A 24,981-nucleotide genomic window follows, 5' to 3' on the forward strand; every position below is an offset into this window, starting at 1 on the left:
GGGCAGCCCATGAACTTTTGGGGGGGCCCAGTATTTTCGTTTGCAGTGATGGCAGACCCTAGGCAGGCTGCTAGCAGGCTGGGTGCTGCCTGACCTCCCAGGGGCCCAATCCAACTTTCCCAGAGCCCATCAGCATGCGATGTTGACTTATACACCGTGAAATATGGTAGATAGATACATGCATGTAAAATTACCCTTTCTTAAGTTAGTATGCACTGAGTCAAGTTTGCAAAGACAGTTATATCCAAGAGCACTATAGCTGAGTGAATCTACCCAGCTCAATTTCCCTAGAGCTGCTCATCGACTTTGGGGAGTGTATGCCACTTTCTTTACTTCATTAATTTTTGTTCCCTAATATCATTAAATAAATACATATTTTTAACTTAATACAGACCATATTGCATCCTTAAGGCACTGCCAAGCTTTGAGTTTAAAGCAGAATTGTCCCAATTGTAGTAACAGAAATTATAACTTGGGGATAGTATCTTAGTGATGGAGCAGCTAGTTAGGCAGAGACAGACAGGGCATGTTTACTAGGGCTGCGCAAAATTTCACTGGCCGTTTCCTTCTGGCACTGTTTCGACCAATTCTGAGGTCAAAACAGCAAAATCAGAATGAAACAAAGGCCATCAAAATAGCCTCAAAACAAAATGAAGCTGGTCGAAACATTTCAAAAGTCAAAACGTTTTGACCACAGGCTGAGGATGGGAAGTCAGTCCAGCTGGGCTGACTTTCCATTCCCAGTGCAAGATCCAGCAGGGGAGTGGGAAGGCAGCCCAGCTGGGCTGTCTTCCATCCCCAGCATGATGTAGTGCAGGGCACAGGGAAGCAGCCCAGCTGGTCTGCCTCCTGTCCCCAGTGCGATCTAGTGCTGGGGATGACTTCAGCTGGGCTGACTTCCCATCCCCAGTGAAACTCGAAACACTGTCAAAACAGTCTTTCTGTTTCGACAGAATGTAATGGAACAGCTGTTTCGACTCAAAATTAAATTTGATATGAAACACTCTTCTGTCAAACCGTCGAAACTCAAGACAAAATGGAATGGTGTCATTTTATACAGCCCTAATGTCTACATGTGAATTTAAGTGCACCTAAATTGAATGCACATTAGTTTAATGCTCATTAAGAAGGTTTAGGCAAGTGTCTACAATCCAGAAAGTTTCTGGAGAGTGTTAGGGACAACTTTCTGGTGCAAGTGCTGGAGTGGTCAACTAGAAGCAATGCTTTTCATGACCTGCTGGTCAGAAACAGGAAAAACTGGTGGGAAATGTAGCAGTGGATGGCAAGTTGGGCAGCAGTGACCACAAGATGATTTTGTTCTTCCTTCCTTTCCTCAAGATCCTGGAGAGCAGCAGAGTAAGGACCCTGGACTTCAGAAAAGCAGACTTCGACTCACTCAGGGAACTCATGGGCAGGATCCCCTGGGAAGCCAGACTGAGGAGAAGAGGAGTCTAGGAGAGATGGCTGTATTTCAAAGAAGCCTTACTGAGAGTACAGGAACAAACCATCTTGATGCGCAAGAAGACTTTCAACTACGGCAGAAAACCAGCTTGGCTTAGCAGGGAACTCTTCAGTAAACTAAGTCACAGAAAGGAAGCTTATAAGAAGTGGAACCTTGGACAAATAGATAGGGAAGACTATAAGAGCACTGCTTGGGCATGCAGGGATGAAGTCAGGAAGGCCAAAATGCAACTGGAGTTGCAGCTAGCAAGGGACATGAAGGGTAACAAGAAGGGTTTCTACAAGTATGTCAGTAGCAAGAGGAGGATCAGGGAAAGTGTGGGTCCCTTACTGAATGGCAGACGCAACTTGTTGACAGAGGATGCTGAAAAGGCTGAATAGCTCAATGCCTTTTTTATCTCAATCTTTACTGGCAAGGTCAGATCCCAGACTACTGCACTGGGCAGCACAGTTTGGGAGGAGGTGAGCAGCCAACAGTGGCAAGAGAACAGGTTAGGGAGTATTTAGAAAAGCTGGACATTTTCAAGTTTATGGGGCTGGACGGGATGCACCTGAAGGTGCTGAGGGAGTTGGCTGATAAGACTGCAGAGCCATTGGCCATCATCTTTGAAAACTCATGGTGATCAAGAGAGGTACTGGATGATTGGAAAGGGGCAAACATAGTGCCTATACTTAAGAAAGGGACAAAGGAAAATCCAGAGGACTACAGACCAGTCTCCCTCACCTCAGTCCCTGGAAAAATAATGAAGCAGATTCTCAAAGAATCCATTTCTAAGACTTGGGGAAGAATGTCATTAGGAACGGTCAGCATGGATTCACCAAAGGCAAGTCATGCCTGAACAACCTGACTGCCTTCTATGACAAGGTGACTAGCTCTGTGGATATGAGCAGACCCATGGATGTGATATACCTTGATTTTAGCAAGGCTTTTGATACTGTTTCCCACAACATTTGCACAGGCAAGCTAGTATGGAAGTATGGACTGGATGAAGTATGGACTGGGCTATAAGTTGGATAGAAATCTGGTTGGAGCATGGAGCTCAGCGGTAGTAATCCACAGCTCAATTTTTAGTTGGCAGCCACTATCAAGTGGAGTGTCCGAGGGGTTGGTCCTGGGGCTGGTTTTGTTCAATGTCTTTATTAATGACCTAGAAGATGGCAGATAGCGCACCCTCAGCAAGTTTGCAGATGACACCAAGCAGGGGAGAATAGCAGGTATGCTGGAGGATAGGGCTAGAATTCAGCGTGATCTAGACAAATTGGAGGATTGGACTAAAAGAAAACTCATGAGATACAACAAGGACAAGTGCAAAGTCCTGCATTTAGGATGGAACAATCCCGTGCACTGGTACAGGCTGGAGCTGACTGGCTGGGCAGCAGCTCTGCAGAAAAGGACCTGGGGGTTACAGTGGACAATAAGCCAAATATGAGCCAACAGTGTGCCTTGTTGCCAAAAAGGCTAATGACATTCTGGGCTGCATTGGTAGGAATGTTGCCAGTAGGTCAAGGGAAGTGATTATTCCCCTCTATTCAGCACTGGTGAGAACACATGGAGTACTGTGTTCAGTTTTGGTCCCCCCCTCCCCACTATAGAAAGGATGTGGATAAATTGGAGAGAGTCCAGTAGAGGGCAACAAAAAAAGGTGAGGGGGGCTGGGGGACGTGACTTAAGGAAAGATGGAGGGAACTGAGCTTATTTAGTTTAGAAAAGAGTAGACTGAGAGGGGATTTAATAGCAGCCTTCAACTACCTGAAGGGGGTTCGAAAGAAGATGGTGGCAGATGACAGAACAAGGAGAAATGGTCTGAAGTTGCAGCAAAGGAAGTTTAGGTTAGATATTAGGAAGAATTTTCTCACTAGGAAGGTAGTAAAACACTGGGACAGGTTACCCAGAGAGGTGGTGGAAGCTCCATACTTGGAGGTTTTCAAAATCTGCCTAGACAAAGCTTTGGCTGGGATGATCTAGTTGGGAATGGTTCTGCCTTGAGCCAGGGTTGGACTAGATGACCTTCTGAGGTCCCTTTCGACACCAATTTTCTATGCAGGTATCAAATTAAGGTGCAAATATCCCACATTTGCCATTTTTAATGCAGATTAAGGGCATGCACGTGTAGACACGCACCCTTAATGCATATTAACTTAGGCTAATGCGCATTTAAGTGTCACATTTAGATGCGCCCACAGAGGGTCTACCATAAAGTTCATTGATTCGTTTTTTTCATTCACATATGTCTCTGTTTATAGAAGCCTGTAGGGGTAGGGTTTACTGATCACTATACCAGTATAGAGGAAACTTATAATGGAAATGCACTTCTCTGAGCAATACGGGCCCTTCCAAAGCAATTGAGGGTATACCCGCACTGCAAATGGAGGCATGACTACTGTATCCCCAAGCTACCTTTAATCTACCTTGCTCAAGTAACAGCAGGAGTGAGGATGCAGCAACCTGGGGAAATGGTGCACACAACTTAAGTGCCTAGAGAATGAAAGACTCTTCAAACTCCTGCTGCTGTTCCCCATAGCCCTTGTTACCTTAGCTATCCTGAGTAGATTATAGTACCTGCTTGCAGTGCAGACCTACTTTCTTTTGTGGGTGGAGGGAATGGGCCTGGGTACAAGGGACGGTCTAGGCTGCTTGAGTGATGTAGGCCATAAGGGAGAGATTTACTTCTGTACTTCCTTGCGTGTCTGCTGTTGCGACACCCCCCATCAGGGGCAATGCAAGGGAATGCACAAGCTGCTGGCATGCTCTATCACACATACACGTGCAAGTGCCATTCGCAAATGGATCCTGTTTAGCAGCTGAAAGGCTGCAGTTGTGATTTCAGCATGCCTCTGATCACTACTAATGAGCCAATCTGTCACAATGCTAAACCAAAGCAATTTGGAAAAAGCAATACACATTGTGTTTGGTTTACTTTTCCCAGTTTTTCCAGGCCATTTTTTGTTTCTCTAATAACAAATCATTTCAGTTCCAAATCCTTTCTCTTGCCATATTGCCACAGTAACACTGTCACAGAAATACTGCAGTACCACTGGAGGCCTGCCAGCACTTGTCGTTTCAACATATGAAATGCATTGTTGCCAGGGAATTCCCGGTCCCTTTATTGTTCCTGATTTGCAGTGTTCCCCTTTCCTCCTGCTGACATCCCAGCTGCCCCCTCTGTCACACATCTGACATCTTTCCTTACCCTCTAACAGGAGATATTTGTGCATCAGTACATTCTAATATAACACCTTCCCTTCTCTTATTTTTAAAGGGACCTTCTAGTACTGCCCTATAAAATTTAGCACCTGAAGGACCTTCAAGTGACCCAGCCAGAATATAAGTGAGGTCAACTTGAAGGCTTCTATACATAAAAAAAAGAAATTACTGGGGCCCTTCCTGAGTAGTAATTCAGCATTTCAATGGCAAAAATTGGATGAAATATATCCTTATCTACAAATAACCTTCAAAATATCTATGGTACAGAACAGCTTTGCTTTGGCATCATTTCTGGAATCCTACGAAATGAAAAACATCATTGTATTGTGACCTTTTCCTATTTACGTATGTCCATCAAATAATTTAAACATGTCCCTCCAACTCACGGTGGGTTTGAACTTTTAACCAGTAAGCTGAAAAGGCTACCATTGGTTTCAATCATTCATTCAACTGGTTTTTGATTTTTTAGAACTTGCAAAGTAATGACTTACACGTATAATGTTATTTGTGCATGCAAAACAAGAACCTATCTAAATATGCGATGTTTGTACACCGTTTTGGGCTTTTTGCGCAAGCCAAACCTTGGGCCAAAATTTTTGGATGCCAAAAATTGAGAGTTCAAATGTAACAAGCAGGCCCCTATTCCTTTGAGAGCATGGCCCATAGGGATAAAGTTCAACATTTGTAATTCACAATAAAATAAACAAGCTTTCCCATTTGAATTCTCAAACAAGAATGCTAACTAACTAAGATATAAACAGGGCTTAGAAGATGGCTCTGGTTTCTAGATTTTTTTTTCTGGAAAAGAACATTTTACTATTTTGAAAATATCAGTACTACCTGTAGCTCTGGAATGACCGTTCCTCTCTCTGGACAGGACCCTCCAAATGCCGTCAAGGGTGAAGGCAGCACAACTGGATTTGGGCTGATAAAATTACTGATGTCACAGGAAGGTGCGTCTGATTGTGTTCTCTGCATGACAACTTTGTCTACCACAATAAACCTATTCCAAGGCAACCACAGTGTCCTTTTCTCAGAAATGAATGGAGATCTGTCAAAAACCAGGGTAACAGAGATGCCTCCAACAGCCACAAGATCGAAACTGAAAAGACAAAACGAAATCTGGTGTCTTCTGCAGTTTCTGTTATAACATAAGCTAAACTTTCTGTACATCCCAGTGAAAAAAAACCCATACTCCCACCGTTCTTAAGATTTTGTTTGCTAAGAAAAATAACTTCAATACTTTTCTGATTCCAACATGGAGGCCACGTTGTGCCTTCCCCTCTGTGGGTGCTTCTTGCATCTGTCATAAGAAAAATGTCATAATTTGTCCAATCTCCCCTTTGTGCTTACCCTAAATAGAGCAACAGGTACAAATCAGCTGTAAGAACTGTGTGAAACCAGTTACTTCTTGCCTGTGTGCCAAGAAACCCCTAAGCCACAAAATGGCTGCTACTTAAACTTTGTTCATGTCCTGCAAGTGGCCCTGGGGCCTGATCAGCCTATTCTCGCGCAAAGAAAGAGGAAGGAAAAAAACAAAGAGGTAGGTTAGCCACCCCCCCCAGTCCAGCATGTAGAGGTTTTGGGAAAGGCTCCTGTTAATCCCCTGAATGTCACAGAAGGTCATTACAGGAGACTCAGGGAGCAGCTGTGAAGAACTCTTGGCAGATTTGGGTCCTACCACGCTGTGAGACGGAAGGCGAGCCACACACTGTCTTAGTTTCCTAAGTCTCCAACATCTACAGTCAAGTAACATAAGGTAATAGAAACAGGTACTAAACTCTCTATATTATTAAATGCTTATATTATGGAGGCCTTTGATGGTAACAAACTGTGATAAGAAGTCAGACATAATTATGCATATTCCATCACATTTCCCAAATGACACTGATTACACTCAGAGCAAAATACAGGGAGCAAATTTTAATGCGAGAGCTCTGCCAGGGATACTGTAAATAAGAAAGGATAATTAGCAACTTGCAACACCGCACTTTTAAAATCAAGGAAATGAGTTAAAATAAATGTATGCTCTATTGTCATTAAGCTAAGGTCCCTAATCAGCAAAGGCCACATTTCCCCTAACTCCCTACCCCTTTTAGATGGGATGTTCCTATGTTCTTAAAATTTTACAATGTGGTAAAAGATCACGAAGTCTCCAAAAAACCTTTGAGTTTGGGTTTGGGACTAAAGGGGTGGTTTGGAGGTCCTGTTAGTGTTTTAAGGGCACATAATTGTCTTGAGCCCTGCTAGGGGTAGGTTCAAGGCAGAGCAGGAAGGCACAGTGCACCTTGGCTGCGGGACCAGCCAGAGTAGCGGGGTGGAAGCTGGGAAGACTAAAACCCCAGCAAAGAAAGAAAGGCCTGGAGTGGCTTGGAAACAAAGGGACAAGTGTCCCACCTGAATGATGACTCAAAACCTGCAAGGCATGGGGCATGGCATAGGGGAGGAATGGAGCCATACAATTAGCTCTTCGTGCATGGACCCCCGCACAACACCTGAGGATCATTAGTATAAGGTCCTCCTGTGTTTTAATAACCATTTACATCAAGGTGAGGTGGGTGAAAGAAGGGTGGACTGCCCCGAGAACAGAGTGTAAGGAATTTGTTAAGCTTTCAGGGGCTTCACGGTCACCCCGTTACAGTTTGGCATAGGGGCATGATGGTGTCGTGATAGCTGCCGAGTAGTTTTTTTGCCATTCTGTTGCCTGGGGGAAAATTTTTGCCCTTGTGTTTGCTTGTATTGCTCAGCTGCCATCAGTTTGTTTAAGCTCCAGACTCTGTTTTTAAGTTAAGTTTTCATGCTTGAATATGGGACTGAAAGAGGGAAAACAAAGGATCTCATGAAAACCTTAAACGTGCAAAACTTCTCAGATGTCAAGGTGTTTATGGACTATGCCAAGTGAATTGGAGCTCGTGTGCAGCTTCAAATATAAAAATCTCTGGAATCTACCAGTCACATCATCAGCGTCCGAGTCCACGTGTGTGAATGTCTCCAGAATATTCTCGTTAACATCTATGGCATTCATATTTTCACTCTCTCTTTAGTCTTCCTTTTCTCCTTTGGACTCCCAACCACAGACAACTCTAATTAGATGTGCTACTTGAATAGAGGACCAGATGCCGTCTGTAGCCCACAGAGTGAACAGTGATGTCAATGGGAATTTTGCGCATAGATGGAGGATAGCACGTGGCCCTTAGAGGGAAAGTCTAAATTAATGAGAGGCCAGGGATAAGAGCATCCTACCTTCCATCCTGTCGGCTGATAGTGTATCCATAGTCACTGTGGTGTAGAAAACTGACATTTACTCCAACCAGGGGTGTCCCGTCAACTGCTACCACCTGGCCTCGAATAACACAAGCACGTCTGCAAGGGGAAAAGTTGAATTTAATGTAAGAGAAGCACAAACGGAAAGCAAAAAAAAAAAAAAGTGTTGACTTCACACAGTGCCTGGCTTCAGGTCAGAACACAGAATAAAATGCTAAGAAATCAGGACTATTTGTTTATAATAGAAATGCAGATAAAAACCAGCAAAACTGAGCTGATGTGTTAAGGAACCAGTAAGATACATGACTGTATGGAGCTTCAGAAAGCGACTTTTATGGAGAGGAGACCAATTTGGAGATCAAGTATGTCAATAGGAAACTAGGTAAAGCTGTATACTTTTCTTAACCCTTCAGTGCATATATATTTCCAATTTAGACTCACCCTGAAATGCTTTCACTCGCATTTGCTTACCAAGGAGATACTGAAACCTCCTGTACTTTACATATCATCTTTGGCCACCAAAATGTAAGAGAATCTCCCTTGGTGTAATATACTGCTGCCTGGGTTAGGCAGGCTAAACACTGGTACCAAGAGAACCGACTGCAGCAAGGTACACTGAGTCTAACAGAGTCAGAGTTTGAAGGAGACTTATTTAATATGAGGGATCAAGAACCAGATTTTCAAAAGAAAGAACTTAGGTGCAGATATGTATGAATTAGGATTTTAAAAAGTGCATAGATGTCTAACTTCCATTCAGATGTGCTTTAGCACTAGAGGCCCTTGGCTGCCTCCATGGTCTTCATCCGTTCCTGTTTCTTGTGAGCCTTTGTCTTCCAGTCATCCACCTTCAATTTCTGGAAACCTGATGCTACATCATGTAGCCATCTTCGTTCTGGTGTCCAGACAGCTTCCATTTTACAGCATGACTCAGCCACTGTAGTCACTGTGCTCTGATTTCCTGCATCAGGGCTGGGTCTCTGTACAATTGATATAACTCTTTACTGGTTCTCATGTATCGTTCTTCTGTTTTCCATAAAATCCTTTCAAAATGATCCAGGAGTATCTTGCTTGCTGGTGAGAGAATTCAGGTTTAACTGGCGTGGGTTATGGTTTTATAGAGGTGAGGCTCAATTTTCCTGGGATGAGCTTGGCTGGCAGGAGCTCATGCAATGCAAAGTAGGCTCTATTTTGGCTTTTATTCTTCCTTTAATTTCTTCCTTTAACTTCCATTCATATACCTTTCAAAAACCAACCGAGATTCTCAGCCAGATTCTCAGTTTACTGACACAATTTCACTGACACCACGGATCACGCTCAATGTGTCTAATTACATCACTTTAACCTTTTGCTGATTTTTGCTAAACATTTTATATAAATGCCCTCTTGAAACGCATTCTCAGTCAAGACACTTATGCTCCGAGTCAAATATCTGAACAGTTTTAAAGAAGAGATGTGTTTAGCCAGTTTAAACAAACAGGATGTCAGGGGAAATTGTTTTCTTGTTGTTTCCCTTTGTTTCAAAAGTAAAATGTCAATGGCGGGTTTGCAGCCGGTCTCTGTAGAGGTTTTTGATCTTTGCAGTGACGTGACAATGAAAAATGCACACACACGTGTAAAGAACAGTTAATGTTTTTAAGAGTCTAAAAATCAGAGACTTAGTAGCTGAATCTAGTGAGAGGAATTGATTGCGATAAAAGGCAACTGGTTGAGCAACCCGGAGGTAGCAAATTGAAGCTCTGACTGGTTCTAGTCTATTGTCCAAAGTGCTCTGGCAGGACATCATTTATATCTAAACCAGCTGTCCCAGCTACCCATGCTGAAGGCATGAAGCTATTACCAGAGGGATCTTGGCTGTTATAAATTAGCTCTTTCATAGGTGTCTCAAAGCCACTGTTGCCTGTTCTGGTAGACTGATTTGACAGTTGTTAAGAACATCCCACTTAAGAAGTGATGTGTTGCCATTACCTGACTTCTCTTTCAATTGTATTTATACATTTAATTTTAGCTTTGTTTCATTTTGTATGTTCATGTAGACAATCTGCACCTAAATCTGATCTCATGCTGGCAAAACCCAAGAGTTTCTCCGAAATCAGCGGTGTTACATCGTTGTCAGAACCATGCCCCTGTTCGTAAAAAGACTGCGCTAGAGTCAATTACTTCTAGATCTCTTGGAAAAAAACAATTACTAGTTGTTATTGCTTTCTCATAAGGCACCTGCAAACTTGTCTTTTCTCTTCCTAATCTTTTCTTATTGCAAATTTCTGAAGTTTACAAAGCACATTGACTTATGAGATAAAGTTTCTTCAGAGTCATCACTATTCTGGGCATTATTTCAGTATTCCTCTGTTTGTTCACTCATTCACACACAGACTTGCCTTTTGACTCTGCTCCTTCTTCATATTTTATGAAACATGCAGATTTCTGTGATAACAACTCATCAAAGTCTTCATTATTCCCCTTATTGTCTTCCTTTTGCTCCACTCATTCATTTTTGCTTCTCATTACTCATAAATAATGTTCAGAGACTTATCTTTCAACTCTTACTTTTTTTATTCAACGTATTTTATGATCCACACACATTTACAGTATGTGATAAAGACTCATAAAACTCATTATTCTACATGTATCTGTATTGAAATGTCTTTGTAATCTATTAGACTTTAAATGTTCTGAGCCTTTCTTTATATTGCTACATTTGTCCTCATTATTTACTGTCTTTTTATCATCCTTTTCTCACTAAAGGAGTCCTCCTTTTTTTGGCCCTCTCTCTTGGATTACCAGGACCTACAGGACCTCTTGGAATAATAGCAACTGGTTAAAATTAGTTTCAAGTTTTATGTTGATCACATGCATTTTAAGCTTTTGCAGTTCCTTTATTTTGGATAGGCATTACATCTACCCGGGCTCTGGTTAAAAACACCAAGCCAAAGAAAATGAAACAACCACCTCCCTTTCCCTGCCCTTCCAAACACCAAACAGGCAGATTCTCTCTCCTTCCAAAATGCCTGGTCACCTTGCACAGTTCACTTGCAGGGCATACGTGGTCCCCAGGGGCCTTATTTGCAGGGGACCTTGACTTTATCAGAGCTTTTAGGAAGCCGTTTCCTGCAGTGGTGTCACTTTCCACTCACCTGCCATTTCACGCTTCACAGGCTTCAATATTCACCCTATTTCGGAAGGACTCGGTTTGAGACCCCCCTGACGCTCTTACTATTTCCATCATTTGTCGTGTAACAGTGTCTCCAGAGCTGCAGCCTCCTTCTTCCATTCTCACCTTCTAACATTTATTCCACACACTCATCCCTGCACATTTTTCACTCCTTATGTTGGGTTAATAACCAGGAGCGTGAGGCCTTTCTTTTAGCTCATCGTTGGGTTTTTTTTGCGATAAGGACATGACTTTTAACTAGGGAGTCAAAGCTATTCTCACTGTGCAGTAACTTCTTAGCTATTTTTGAGAGGGGCTGTAGAGCCTGTCTTCTGTTTTTGCATCCTGTACAAGGGGAGGAAAGCGTCTTTGAGAATAAGCTACCTTAGTCTCCTCGAATACATTAAAAAAAAAATGCTTCTACTCCCTTAGCAGGCTGTACTAAATCTGCAACTCCAGAGGGAGCAGTTGCTTTTTGAGAGGAGGCACAGTGGTTACCGGTGGCTTAAGAGAAGTAGGATTTCTTTGTACACGTTTCCTGGGTCAGTCCACGCTTGACTGAGGATTTCATTTGGCCATCAGCCAGTTTGTATGACATCCCTAATTTAAAATAGCCATACGCTTCCATATAAATCATTCTAGCTGCATTCTTTCACTGTTCTAGAAGTATTTTGTCTTTCCATCACCGTTCTCCGTTACCCTGTATTTATTTGTTCTTCTGTGTCATTTTCTTCCTGTTTTAAACTTCCAGTATTCATCGGGCACCTCAGACTGTGACATTAACCTCGTACTTCTCGTGAGGTACTTCCTTAAGAAAGTTTGGGCCTGTTCACAAGCGTCACGTTGCCCCCAAAATGTCATTTATTATATTGTGTATTTCTGATTAAAATCTTCGCTCAGAGACAGTGAGTTTAGGACAAGTAAAGTACATTCATTTCTTCCTGCAGACAACGTTGCCCTGAGCAGCCTTCAGAGGGGGTAATTAATTTAGTGCCAAGCACTGGAACATATTTTTTGTAGGCAATTTGCAATGAGTCAAATAGCGTGGGCCAGCTGTGTGCATTAAAAAAAAGAAAAGAAAACAAAGCAGGCAAAGTAGCTTAATAAGCTTAAGGTACTGTACGCTTTAAATATAAAGCACTAAAGCCATTCCTGCTGTAAACAGGTATATTTCCATATGCCAGGAATTTACTGGGACCCCCTTTACACATTTCCTTGCTGAACGTGGACACTTACAGGTAACAAGTAAAGTTTTGATGCAAAACAACAACATACTCTTAGAAGAAACAGCTGGCACGGTCTGTGCCAAGGCCAGCTGCAGAATAGATTTCAGTCCAAGCTGAATACATCGCAGTGGTCCAATCTTGAGCAAGTGAAAGGCGTGAAACAACAGTGAGACCGTATCCACAACACGCACCCCCCCCGCTCCAAAATCACAGTCAGATACAAATGGAAAAGGAAAGACACCTTGGTGATTGCTCAGACAAGATCCTCTAAAGCTAAGCAGGTATGTAAGAAGACTCTGGACCTTAAAGAAGGCGGACACAAGGCAAGCAAGCAATTTCTGTCTGGTGTATAGACATCTTAACAGTATTTTCTGGCTGTCATCCCCAACCTGCCAACCTGAGTTGGTCGTCTTTGGATTGAAACTTACTCAGCTCTCATCTGTCCTCTGTGCCACCCAGACAGTAAACCACTGAACTGAGCCACATAAACCAACAGTGAAGAAAACAACAGGCAGCGCATTATATACACTGCAAACCAGGTTTCCTCACTAATTCTCCAAAAGATCTTATACATTTGTTGAACAGGGCAGAGTAACCAGCTAGAATCCCACAGCAGAGGACCATCAACAAGGGGACCATTACTGCTTGAGACTTCATGGGGAGAAACAGAGCTGCTCGACAGATTTCCATCTGCTCCTCCCAAGGACTCCCGCTGACTCCCCAGGACCTGATGATCAGTGGTATCGATCACAGCTAACAGCTGTAATCGTATCAGAACAGGCCCATGATCTTCAGCCAGCCAGGAGAAAAACATAAAAAAAAAAATCCCAGGTAGGGCATTTGTTTACCCTGTACGTAGAAAAACAGGACCACGGAAAACTGAAGCATTTAGATGCTGTAAGAGTTGTCATGCTACAGTCTTGTCATTGCCAATGCTCCCCTCAGAGAAGCTGTTCCTCTGTGATCCTTAAGCAAGACACTGACAAATTTTAATAATATCAGACTTAGGAGCTCATCAGCTCCTTACTGGCCTGCAGCATCCTGGAAAGACTATGCCAATCTGTACCAAGAAGTTCCCTAAACACTTCTAGGGCACCGCTGGATGCTGTTGCTAAATGATGAAGATGATGATGATGAAGCCTTGTCTCCTCAGAGCCTCACCCTCCTTCTGCCAGTGCAGTTGGATCTGAGTCCTCATGATTTTCTTTGTGAAAAAAAAAATAGTACTTCATTGGATCTTGAGTCAGCCTCTGAATGAGGCATCTGTGCCCAATTTACCTAGCACGTCAATGACATCCGTTGGGCAAGATCTGCCAGATGCTACAGAAGAAAAAATGTTTCAGATGGTAAGAATGAGGAGTCTTTTGAACATTTTCTTCTTTACATTTCTAATTCAATGACTGCAAATCATCTATAGACTGTGCAGAGGATGATGCTGGAACACTCTCATGCCAGTGAAGATTTTTTTAAAAGCAAGCCATCAATCATCAATAGAGCATCTATTGGTCTACTGGAGAGATAATTCTGTCCCCTAAAGCTTTATGTAGCCTCTCCTCTTCCATTAGCTACTAAGGAGTGCCTGTGAAACAGGCCACCATTATTGTCCACACTCCAAAAGCCCTCTAGATGCCAGGTAAAACGTGAGGATGTTTAAATCCAAGTTACACTGTATCAATGACAACAGTCTGAAAAGATTAGCTCTTTATATCTATATGAACCATGTTTGATTACTTGCATGCAACCCTGCTGCTAGCATTTCTAATGTCACAAGATATTGTCCAAAATACTGTACTGCTCACCTTCTGGTTCTTGTGGTTGTTTCGATGAGGGACATGTTGTGTTTAAAGATTTCTGTTTGAAACAGTCATATACCGTGTTACATATGTGCAGCCCAGGATATTGCACTGGGTACAAGAGCACTGTTTTATTAGTGATTTACACAGCAAAGGCCTGGGGTTGCCATATAGGTGCACTTCAGCTCATGTAGCATTGTTCTACATATTTATAACACCCTCTTGCATTATTCATTGTGATTAAATGTTTAGGTAGTTCGGATCAATGAAGATTTTGTTTACATATTTACATTATTAAAAAGCAATACATCAAACGAGAGCACACTGAATTTGTGTGCGGATATGTTTGCCGCGAACACACCATGTCTATGTAAAGAACAAAAACCAACCCAACAGCATCCATATTACTGGGGGTTGGATTATCTAACGTTCTGGCTGAGACAGTGGCCTGAATATGGTTAGGTGATGTAAGGAGATTTGTGGACCTCTTTGTTGGTTACAGCTTCCTAGGGTGAAATGATGTATGAAGACTTATTTGCCTCTATATCTCAGATCTACTCACTTTTTTCCAAGAGTAAAATATTCATAACTGGGTCTGTTGAGCCTGTACCTGCCCCTCCCTGTTCTCATATTACTTTCCTGTTAAAGAACACCACAACCTCACAAGTACCTAGAACTGACTTTCATTTCGGAGATCACGCTGTTCTAGTTGCATGACAATTAAAGAGTAAAATAGCAAACTGTATCCTTTTTTAATGATACGTGCTGACTCCACCTGCTAATCAAGTTATGGGGCATTTGTCACAAGAATAAGGAAAATACGTACGCTTAGGTACATACATTACAAGCTTCTAAACTCTGTTGGAGCTGGCTGGATAAGGCACGGATGAGTCCAACCCAGTCTCCTATTTCCTGTCCCTGGTTTCTCTCTCACATGCAGGGCAGAATTGTGAAATGATAACAATTCATTATTTCTCATGTTCCCAGACAACAGAGTATTTTATCTCCTATGATAGTCAAACCATTATAAAAAATTCTACAGGTTAGGAGGTCAGAGCTAGCACTGTAGGAGGGCAAGCTCCAAGTTGCCAGAACCTCAAAATAGTTTATGATTCTTTTCATTAGTTTTTAGACATCAGTAATGTAGAGAAAAGATTTCCAAGAGAACTTTGGTATCAAACGCTCTGCTATTAAAATAATTTCAGCACAGTGTTCACTGTTCAGAAAGCTCTTTCATTACAAATGAAACTTACCTGCTATCAAATGAGATATCTCCTGGGATCACGTGAGTGCTCTCCTTCCCAATGAGGAATTTGATTCGATCGTAAAAGAGCCGTGGAGGATGCTGAGAGAAGGGAGGCTGGCTATGCTGAATGAGGTCAAGGGGATCAGGTGAACCTTGGCAGAGAGGACTTGCATAGCAATTGCTCTGCTGACAACAATCAGGATCTACACAGTCTGTCAAGCCGTCTGAAAAAGGAGAAAGCGAAGTTCAGAAAACAGAATGATGTTTAGAAGAAACCTGCTAGCAGGCAGGGGACAGCAAGTACCTAATCATGCCATTCAGAAGGATATACAGGCTTAATCTCAGCAAAGCAGCTGAAAACAGACTTAAGGGAGGAGGTATCTTCCTCTCCAATTATAAGCATTGCCCATTACACCTGACAAAATCTCTATCAAGAGACCCTGTGGACCAAGTTCTAAGAAAGACTATGACTTGCCTTCATTATTGTTCAGATGAGAGAAGAAAACTGTACTGCTGATTAAAGATCCCTGCATTTTTTTAGGCCTATGTTTTTTCTTAATGCTTTAGGCTGCTTCACCAGCGTGTACTTTTACTTATATTGAACTGAATCCAGGAGGGCTTGAGACTTCTTTTGTACGAGGCATTGCAGATATACGATGCTTGATGCATCCCTGCCCCCAAGAGCTTAAAGTTCCAGCTTTCTACCGCATGCTTTTCCATTAGTATTCATGTGACGCAAACTTGCGAATCAAGGCAAAGCAATTCCCCCATTTCAAATTTTCAGTTAGGGAAATAAGACAAATGAGGCTAAGTTTCCTCAAAGAGTCTCTATTTTACATGTAAATTTTTGCAACTGTATTTATTCACTGGTGCAAGTTTTATTTTAAAACTCTTCAAGCACCCAACTTGCACTTAAGTCAATGGCAGTTCTGTGCCTAAGCACCTCAGAGCCAATCTGCTTCTATTAATCAACCAGTTAGATCTCTAACTGCCCTAAACTGCATACATAGTTATTTGCATGCAAACAAGGCTGAGACTCAGACCCAACAGATACAGGTTGTGAATGATACTTTAAAAGGTCAGATTTAATAAGAGTAAAAAAAAAAAAAAAAAATCTACAAACACCTTCTCACAGATAACATACATTTCGTGGCTCACCATTTGCTAACTCGCTTGGACTGGCAGATGAATCAATGCACATGAAATAAGATCAAGGCACCGTATGCCCCCAAAGTGACATTTTTTTATTTGTATTTTTAGCAATGCTAGTCTTTATGAATGCTGAATCACCACTTTACTGGGTTGATTTCCCTTGTGTTCAAATTGGACTGCTATGGTATCAGCACACTGCCAGATACTTTGACTTCATTGTTTGGCTTTTCACATCCTGTTCTCACCAACACTTTACAGTTTGATGCCTATAAACCCAAAGGCCCTTAAGGCAACTAGCTATGGAAGGCAATGCAAGTTTTGACACAGACTTTAACAGGTACCGCATAAGGCTCTTGGATTATGAACCCTTTCTCGGCAGGCCCCACTTTGCTTAACGGAGCATAAAGCACTGCATGAGTGCTCGATAAATAATAGTATAAAATATTCACTGAGCAAGGGAAGCAAAAGCCTATTCATAAAACCTAAGCCCGGATGATGAAATGGACATACCTGGAATCTGACACTCCTTGCTGTCCTTGAACAAATGAACTGCTTGGCTAAGCAAAAATATATTAAGAAAGCTTTTCCATTGCAGCTGGAGAACTAGATGGATTAGACTTGAGAAGATGCCCCAAGGACACCTGTAAACAGCTAGTAATAATACCCTGCTCCTGAGCTGCAGCTTGGTGCACCTGTTTGGTGGACCCTGGTGTTTTTTGGAGCAGCTCTAAGGTATTTAGATGTCTTTAAGGAATGAATGGTATTTATTGGTCATGCTGAATATTGTTGAAACTGTCCTGACAAACTCACCCAGCCTTTTGGGGTGAATGTAGGCAGAAAGAGAGAGTGAACAAGTAAAAAAAAAAAAATACTGCCTGTTGTTTGCTTTCTCCTTTGCTCAGGGGAAAACTGGACCCTATGTACTCTTTATAAAGAAACAAGACTGCACCCAAGAAGAAACGGGCTTCATCATCAGCTCCTCTTCCCAGCAGAAACAACCTAAAGGAGCACAGATGCCGACTAACCATTTGGATGACAGAGGGGCTCGACCCTGCGTGTTGGCCCAGGGCCGTCCAGAAATGTAGCAGCAGGGGAGCAGCAACTCAGGTTGCCATTGCTCCCCCGTCGCCAAATTTTCAGACCTGTGGAGACCCAGAGGTCAGATGAGATGGCCTTGTGGGCCACATCTGCTGCTTAGGCTGGAGGTGGAGAACTCCCTTTCTAGAATCAGGCAGATTCGTGGAAGCTAAGAGCTTGTCCATATGGGAAAAACTGACCCAAACAGCTTTTGTTAAATAAGCTTGGGAAGCAAATTAATAAACTAAGTTGAAAAAAAGCACTTTTGCTCCAGATTAATAGGTCTTCTGTAGGAGGATAGCTTCTGCCACAGTAGAAAGTCTGGCTAATTTTCCCCTGTAGACAAGTTTATACAGGAGGGGGAGGGAGAGTGGGGAAGGGAAGTGAACTAGCTTGATTCTTCTATTTGTGCAAGAAAAGAATCACTTAAAATTCATAGAAAGATTTGAGATTGAAGATGTGCTTTAAGTGACTATTCTCTATGGCAATTTGGTTTCAAAATGATACAAAGGACATGCTATCTAAATGCCCTGAAAATCCTCTCTCTGACAAAATTCTCACTGGCTCCTATGGAGGTTTTGCCTGAATAAATACGAAAATAAATTGCTCTCTTTAGTCTTTGTTGTTCTGATCAACAGGTCACCTACCTGGGAACAAGTGCCTGGCATTCAGAGCACACATAGGAAGAATTCAAGCTAAAGGAAAATGATTTCCCAGTTTTCCAAGCAGACTCAATTTTCATCATGCTTTTCGCAAAGCGAGAATGACTATGTCTTTACCAAGATTCAGTTTGAGTGGGATTTCTGCTGTCCTTAAAGCAGTGTCTTGTGTTTGTTTTGTCTCCACCTGGTTTCACCGACTCGGTTTCTTTTTTAGCTCTCAAGACTACAAAACATAGGCACAAATACAAGCAGAGAAAAAAGCAATTGTCACGCTGCAAAGGAAGGAGCTTTTCAGGTGATGGATTAACACTGGTGGCTTCTGTCACTATAGAAATAAAATCTATTTTCCCATCTGGCTACTTTTACTGTTTGGTCAATGAGGAGATATTCTATTCTGATTTTAATTCTCCTCTCAATCACAAGGAAAATGAAGTAGAGGAAAGGGGCTAGGCTCTGAAGAAATGGACTGCAGGACAGCAGTACTGATGGGCAGAAGCTTAAGAAACATCATGCGCTCTGCGTCCCCATACAGCTCACTTGCATCCAGGCTATTGCTGAACGGGTGTGGCAATTATATCCTAGAGCTAGATGAATAAAGGGTTGTTTTTTTTTCCAGTTGGGCAGCCAACCTCAGAAACAGGGGGAAAAGAAGTGTTTGGGCTGAACAGAAACAGATTTTTTTTTCAGCTTAGTTAGTGAAACACATAACTAAACAAAAATAATTTTGAATCAATTGAAAACATTTTATGCAACCCAAAGCACACAAACATTTCCAGCTTTCCTGAAATGAGACATTTTATTTTGTAATATGTTCTCCCTCTCCCCACTTTTTTTCAGGCAAAATGACATGCTGAATTGAACCTGAATTTGCAAAATGTTTCAGGTTCCTTTGCCCCACCTTATAAAATCTAATTTCTCAGAAATTTACTATTTATTCAAACCAAACCAAGCCAAAACAAAAATCACCTAGCTCTATTACAGTGCGTCATTAACTCTGACATGGTTTTGGAGACTTTGGCCACATGGGACATCACTCCAAACCACCTTGCCTGACTGTAGATCTCTCTGGGCTCATTAACACAGCAGGAACGAAGCCATGGCAAAAGCTTGCAGGATTCATTCCTACATTTGCAGGTTTTTTCCCCCAAAAATTTAGACCCTGCCGCTTTCAAGAAAACGTTTTGAGGATCTTTTTCTCAATGGTACTTGCTGTTTGCTTCTAAAACTGAGAATGTGTATACTCTAAAAAGGAACGTAGAGAAAAGAAAATGCAGAAGGGTTGAGAGACTCTTTTGATGCCTGGAAGCCGACGTATAGATTGGACAACAGAATTTTAAATGGTCTTAATGTGCACGTACAATTTATGGAGGAGATTGAGAGATGTGGCATCTCAAGTGACATGACAGGGGACAATTGCGGTAATAGACATTCACCTGACACATGCAGTAAAAGCAAAGCAGTTTCAAGAAGCCAGCGCTCTCCAAAGTCTAATTAAAAACAGGACAGCAACCTTATTTATACACTCCAGAGTTTAACTTAACTCCCAACTTCGTAAACATGCCAAATATATTATTTTCCAAACAAATCAATCAATCATCATTTTGGTAAGTACAAGGACCTGACTATTAAAAGCCCCTCTATGTGTTAAGAAACAGCAAGGTTCCTATTAAATCCAGAGAGACAACTGTTACAGACAGCAAAACTTGTAATTCGTATGGTGGGAGATGCAGTATACTGAAGATTCAACTGTCAATTATCACAATGGACAACACAGCAGATGGGCAAACTTAAATGTATCACAGAGGTGTAAATGACTTGGATTTGCTATTAGCATTTCTGCTGCTTCTTTTAATGTAAGAAGCAGTGAAGCACGACTGCCAGTCTAGTATATAATATTGTAGAATAAGCAGCCAGTAATTCTGGTTTAGACTCCTCAAAATGCAAAGAGTACTCCTAGCAAACATCATGCTTACACATCCTGTGGATACTTAAGTCTGGCATAGGAGAAGTGATGACAGAGTGGGAATTTTTATATTTTCAGTAAATACTTTAGACAAAGCACTCCGGCACGACTCCTGTAACACAGTCCCCAAAGAGCAACTTGGGGCAAAACCAACACTTAAAACACCCCTAAATAATTAAACGCCCAGCAAAAAGCACAGCATACAAAAGCAAAAGGCCAGATTCTGCTCTCAGACACACTGTCCCCTGGCATCACAGTAACTAAGAGAATCTGGGAGGTGATTTTTTCCCCTCGCTTTATTGAGGGAGTGATCCTTTCAGACATGCCTCTGCAGGCATTGTATCCATTAATGCTTTTGCATCAAGATCTCACAAAAAGTTGTTCAAAGAACATATCTTCACTAACACAGTGGCTTGTTTAAACATTACTAAATAAACGCTATATGAGCATCCCCAGGATTCACTAGAAGTGACACAGATTAACTTTTCCAGGACATCTGTATGCTACTGAAGATATGATTCTGCTGTTTATGCGGGTTCTGTATGTGTAAATTTGCTCTTATGTGATGACCCTTTTTATACCAAAAATTTGTTATATGAGAGATAAATTCACTCTTATGCGATCGCTGTGGTGGAAGCCTGCAGTCAGCTGCTTTGGCAGTGCATTGTGGGAGTGACACGCACCAAAATGTAGTCTCCTGCGTGGCTCTGTGCTCCTCGCTCCTTGTCCGCAACGCGTGTTTCTGTAGCTGCCATCCCCATGATGATAGCGCCCTGTGCTTGTGTGTGCTGTCTGCTGTCGGCGAGTACCAAAATTGTCTTGTAAAAGCGGTAGAAATGGGTCTGGGGGTCAGTGCAGTCGAGGTCTTGGAACGTATCCCTAGTTGTTACGTTGTAAAGTGGGTTCTCTTTACGTGAATTCAAGTCACGTGCCATTTTCTAGGAATGCATGTAAGGAATGCATGAAGTGAGGGAAATCTGTAGTCTTTAAAAGCTCTGTGATGGGAGCAGTGCAATCACACGTGGGATGCAACACACTCCCGCAGGCAACCTCCGCTGGCTGGTCACGTTGGGCACAGAGCCATGGGTTCCCCAGTTCATTCCCCAATTCATTGCTCCCTTTCTGGTAAGGTGCTCCATCTTATCATGAGGGGAGTACAGAGGGTGAGCGGAGGGTCTGAAATTGTGTTAATATCTTATGGAGAATGCCTTCTCTAACTCGAGACCACAGTGCAGTCCAAAATGCTTATTCAGCAAGCTGAAACACTTGTATTTACCGACTGTCTATGTCTTCTACTTTAAGAATAGCAAATTATACAACATTTGGGGCAAGCACCAAGCAGAAAATGTTTTTCCTATTTATCACACTTGAATTTTATAGGTACTGCAAAACATTAATATTTATATCACATCCTCAAGAAAATAAAACACCATTTGGAAAACAAAAAGGCATTTTGTTAACTGTAGAGTCATCCTATTTGCTAACATAAAAGCTAATGAAAAGAACATAAATTAAATCAGACATACAGGTCCTACCACGAGGAGCTCTGGGCCCATTCACTTGTTTCTACATTTAGCCCTAGTTTCTTGTATTTTATGCCGGCATGGATACATCACAGAAACTAATATTCTTGCAGAGTTAATGTGCTTCTACAATTAGTACAAATCTTCCAGTCTATAAATGTAAATAATAAAAGACCGCAGGCAGAGCTGAGGAGGTCAGAGAAACCAGAGTGCAAAGGCTCGAAAGGAATAACTCTAGTGTAGGTGCCTGGAAATGCTCCAGCAGGCTCATTTCTTGAGGGCTAACGACAAAGTCAGCCAGTAAAGTCCTTCTATTTTGATATGCAAATCCTTTCAACGGGCCATGTTGAGTGTGGGTTAAGAGGTGCCTGCTTTGTACATTTTAAACTATTTTCTTTAGGTCTTGCAGTTCACTGAGCAGCAGGGGCAGTTCACTCCTCTCAGATGTACAGGCAGATTTATCAAGTCATTGCTCAGGTTAAAACCGTACGGCTAACTTCGGAGCCATAATAGCTAGAAACAAACCTTGTGACTACATGTGAGTGAGCTGGGATCCTGTAGTAGACTCCACAGCCCCTAGACTGGATTTTCATGGGTGAGCGGAGTGGTTAGAAAGGATCCAGACAGCAAGTGGCTGGAAAGCTGCCCAAAGCACTGAAAAGAGGACAGCTAGGCTGCAGAATAAACCACAGAATGAACACAGTCAAAGCGAGGAGGACCTGAGGAATACAATAAGGAATAATCACTAGGTGAGGACTTAGAGAAACGGAGGTGTGGGAATCCAGCTGTCTTTCCACCTGAGGTGGCACTGCCTGCAAGTTAGAGATGGGTGAACCACCATGGTTTGAATACCAGAAGTGTTCAAACTAATATTTTCCTCTTTTCCCATTTACATATTTCAGATGGCCTCAAAGTAGCTCCTGTGCTTTTTTTGTCTCACCGGGGGTGCAGTTCAAACCAATTACAGTTGTTAGGACTCAGAGCAAACAGAAACAAAGAAGAAATGTATGCTGTATCTCTGTCTGCTTCTCTTCCAGAGACCTGAAGAAGGGTACTGTGATACCCAAAAGCTGGTCTTTGTCTAGTGCAACCATGCAGGTGGTCCAATAAAAGATACCCGTCACATGAATTCTTGCCTCTTGCATGAAGAAACTAAGCAGTAATGAGCTTGCGATGCTTGTTAGTATGCAGAAATCTAAATTTACATTTCATTTACAAGATGCTGCACAACAGTGAAGTAATTAACTGGTAATACTGGGGTGGACGCGAGTAGATTTTGAACCGACATACGCCCACAGAGGAAGACTTCATAGGGTTTGTTTTGTTAGATATTTTCCTTTAGTTAGCCGTGGCATCCAACGGTGTTTGGCTTTGAACGTGCAATGAAAAGAAAATATATCAGGCCCGGTTTTCAGAAATGCTGTGCATCCCACGGGAGCTCTGGCAACACAGCAGCAATGAAAACCAGGCCCATCGTTATTATTTATGTTATGTAATAATAGTGTATTACTTATATATGGACTCAACATCTCTATGATTGATATGCTATTAAAATGCCAATGGATATGCTCATCTATACTTTAACAGCACTGGCCACGGAGCAGAAGCTATGCTGAGTCAGGTCCTTTTGTGTGCTTGGAAGAGCTACCCTGGCTAAAATGCGACTAACAGGAGCTGTAGAAGTGTAATTCAATTCTTACAGTACACAGTGTTTTTATTGAAGAAAACAAACAATGGGGACTTGATGAAAGAAAGAGAGACCCAGACCAACTTAAAAGAAGAGGTCAGTACCAAAGGAGTGATTGGGAACAGCTACACAGCCAAGCTTAAGAGGAAGTGCCAATGTAAATGGAAGAGGAAAAGCATGTGAAGTGTGGCTGGGCATGAGAGGGGAGTGTCCTTTGAGTCCCTTGCATTGCTGTTGCAGCGTGTTCTGCCTCCTCAAGCCTGAAGCACAGATACTCGCATTAACAGAGTTCAACAGAGCGTTTCAAGTCATTTCTCAGAGCTCTCGTTGCTTCCACAGAACTCTAAAATCATGGCAGGACGGAGGGAGGGGAATGACCGGTTCAAATGAGCGGGGTGGTCATCGTACAAAACTACAATTGAAATCAGGTCAGCCATGACCCTGGAAGAATAGGAAGAGAAGATGAGAAGGGACACGAGCGGAGGACAGACTGTAATCTCACACTCCACTCTGCAAAGGACATCTGCTGGAAATCCCAGCGTTATATAACCAGCACCACAAACGCTGCCAACATGCCACAGATGTCCTCCACAAGGGCGAATGAAAACAATGTAGCTGTACATCTGTCATAATTTTAAGTCTATTTTATTTCTGTTTAGGAAACAGATTGAAGGAGGTGAACATACTCTTAAGACTACAAGCGGAGGAAAAGCTATTAAGGTCATATAAGACCGAATGGCAAGGGTAGGCATGGCACATGCCCGCCGTAATGCAATCAGTGCTGAGTTTTGGTCCTAAGCAAGTAATAAGACACTTGCACACATGATCTGGCAGACACTTGCACACATTTAACTTAACTACTAGGAATAATCACACTAACACAGGACACAGAACTACATGATTAAGTGTTTGCAGGACTGGGACCTGCATGCGTATATACACAACATGCTATTGTAATCTTTTTACAAACAAAATGTAAAACATTTGCTCACCAGAAATAAGAAGCTCGAGAAAGAGCAATATGTATCAAAGCACTGAACTGAGACCTCTCTACACCTATATTAAAATTTAACAGTCACATTTCCTTCTGGAATGCATTTGTATTCATTTTTGTAGTGTGAAAATGAAAACTTTCCCAGCAGAAATGCTTTGTTTTATTACTTAAGCAGAATCTGCGGCTAGAATTTAGATTACATTATTAAAGGCCTGATTCTTGATTAGGTCAATTGCCCGATATAACACCACCACCACTGAAACCCAAATACGACAACTGTTACTTTGCTTCAACTCTGTCTTTCTTCTTAAGGAAACAGAAGCCCAGGACACTTCCTAAGCCCCCTGCCTGGAGACATAAATATTTAATTTCAAGACAATGAGGATTAATGAGGCTTTTTCTAGGTGGAAACCTCATGATTTAGAACATACAAAACTAGACTTAAGTAAGAACAAGGAAACGCACTCCAAGGACCAAGAAACACAAACTCGGGAACTCTAGGGGTCCCATTCTGATTTCACGCTTGGTTTAACATCAATGCAGCCAACTTCAAAATTGATTTTTTCCTGATTTACCCTTA

General features: G+C 42.1%; 1 protein-coding gene across 1 annotated transcript in view; it reads right to left on the minus strand.

The window, feature by feature from the left end:
• Positions 1-24,981, minus strand: part of TENM1 (teneurin transmembrane protein 1) — a 508,339-nt gene that overhangs the window by 107,949 nt on the left and 375,409 nt on the right. The window contains exons 14-16 of the mRNA XM_090059290.1: positions 15,351-15,567; positions 7,910-8,029; positions 5,507-5,768 (exon numbers count right to left, since the gene is read on the minus strand). Of these exons, the coding sequence (XP_089915416.1) occupies positions 5,507-5,768; positions 7,910-8,029; positions 15,351-15,567 (599 nt within the window). The remainder of the gene's footprint in view (positions 1-5,506; positions 5,769-7,909; positions 8,030-15,350; positions 15,568-24,981) is intronic.

This window comes from Crocodylus siamensis, chromosome 8, assembly GCF_052110815.1.
Source record: "Crocodylus siamensis isolate JL-2025a chromosome 8, ASM5211081v1, whole genome shotgun sequence".
NCBI classification, from domain to species: domain Eukaryota; kingdom Metazoa; phylum Chordata; order Crocodylia; family Crocodylidae; genus Crocodylus; species Crocodylus siamensis.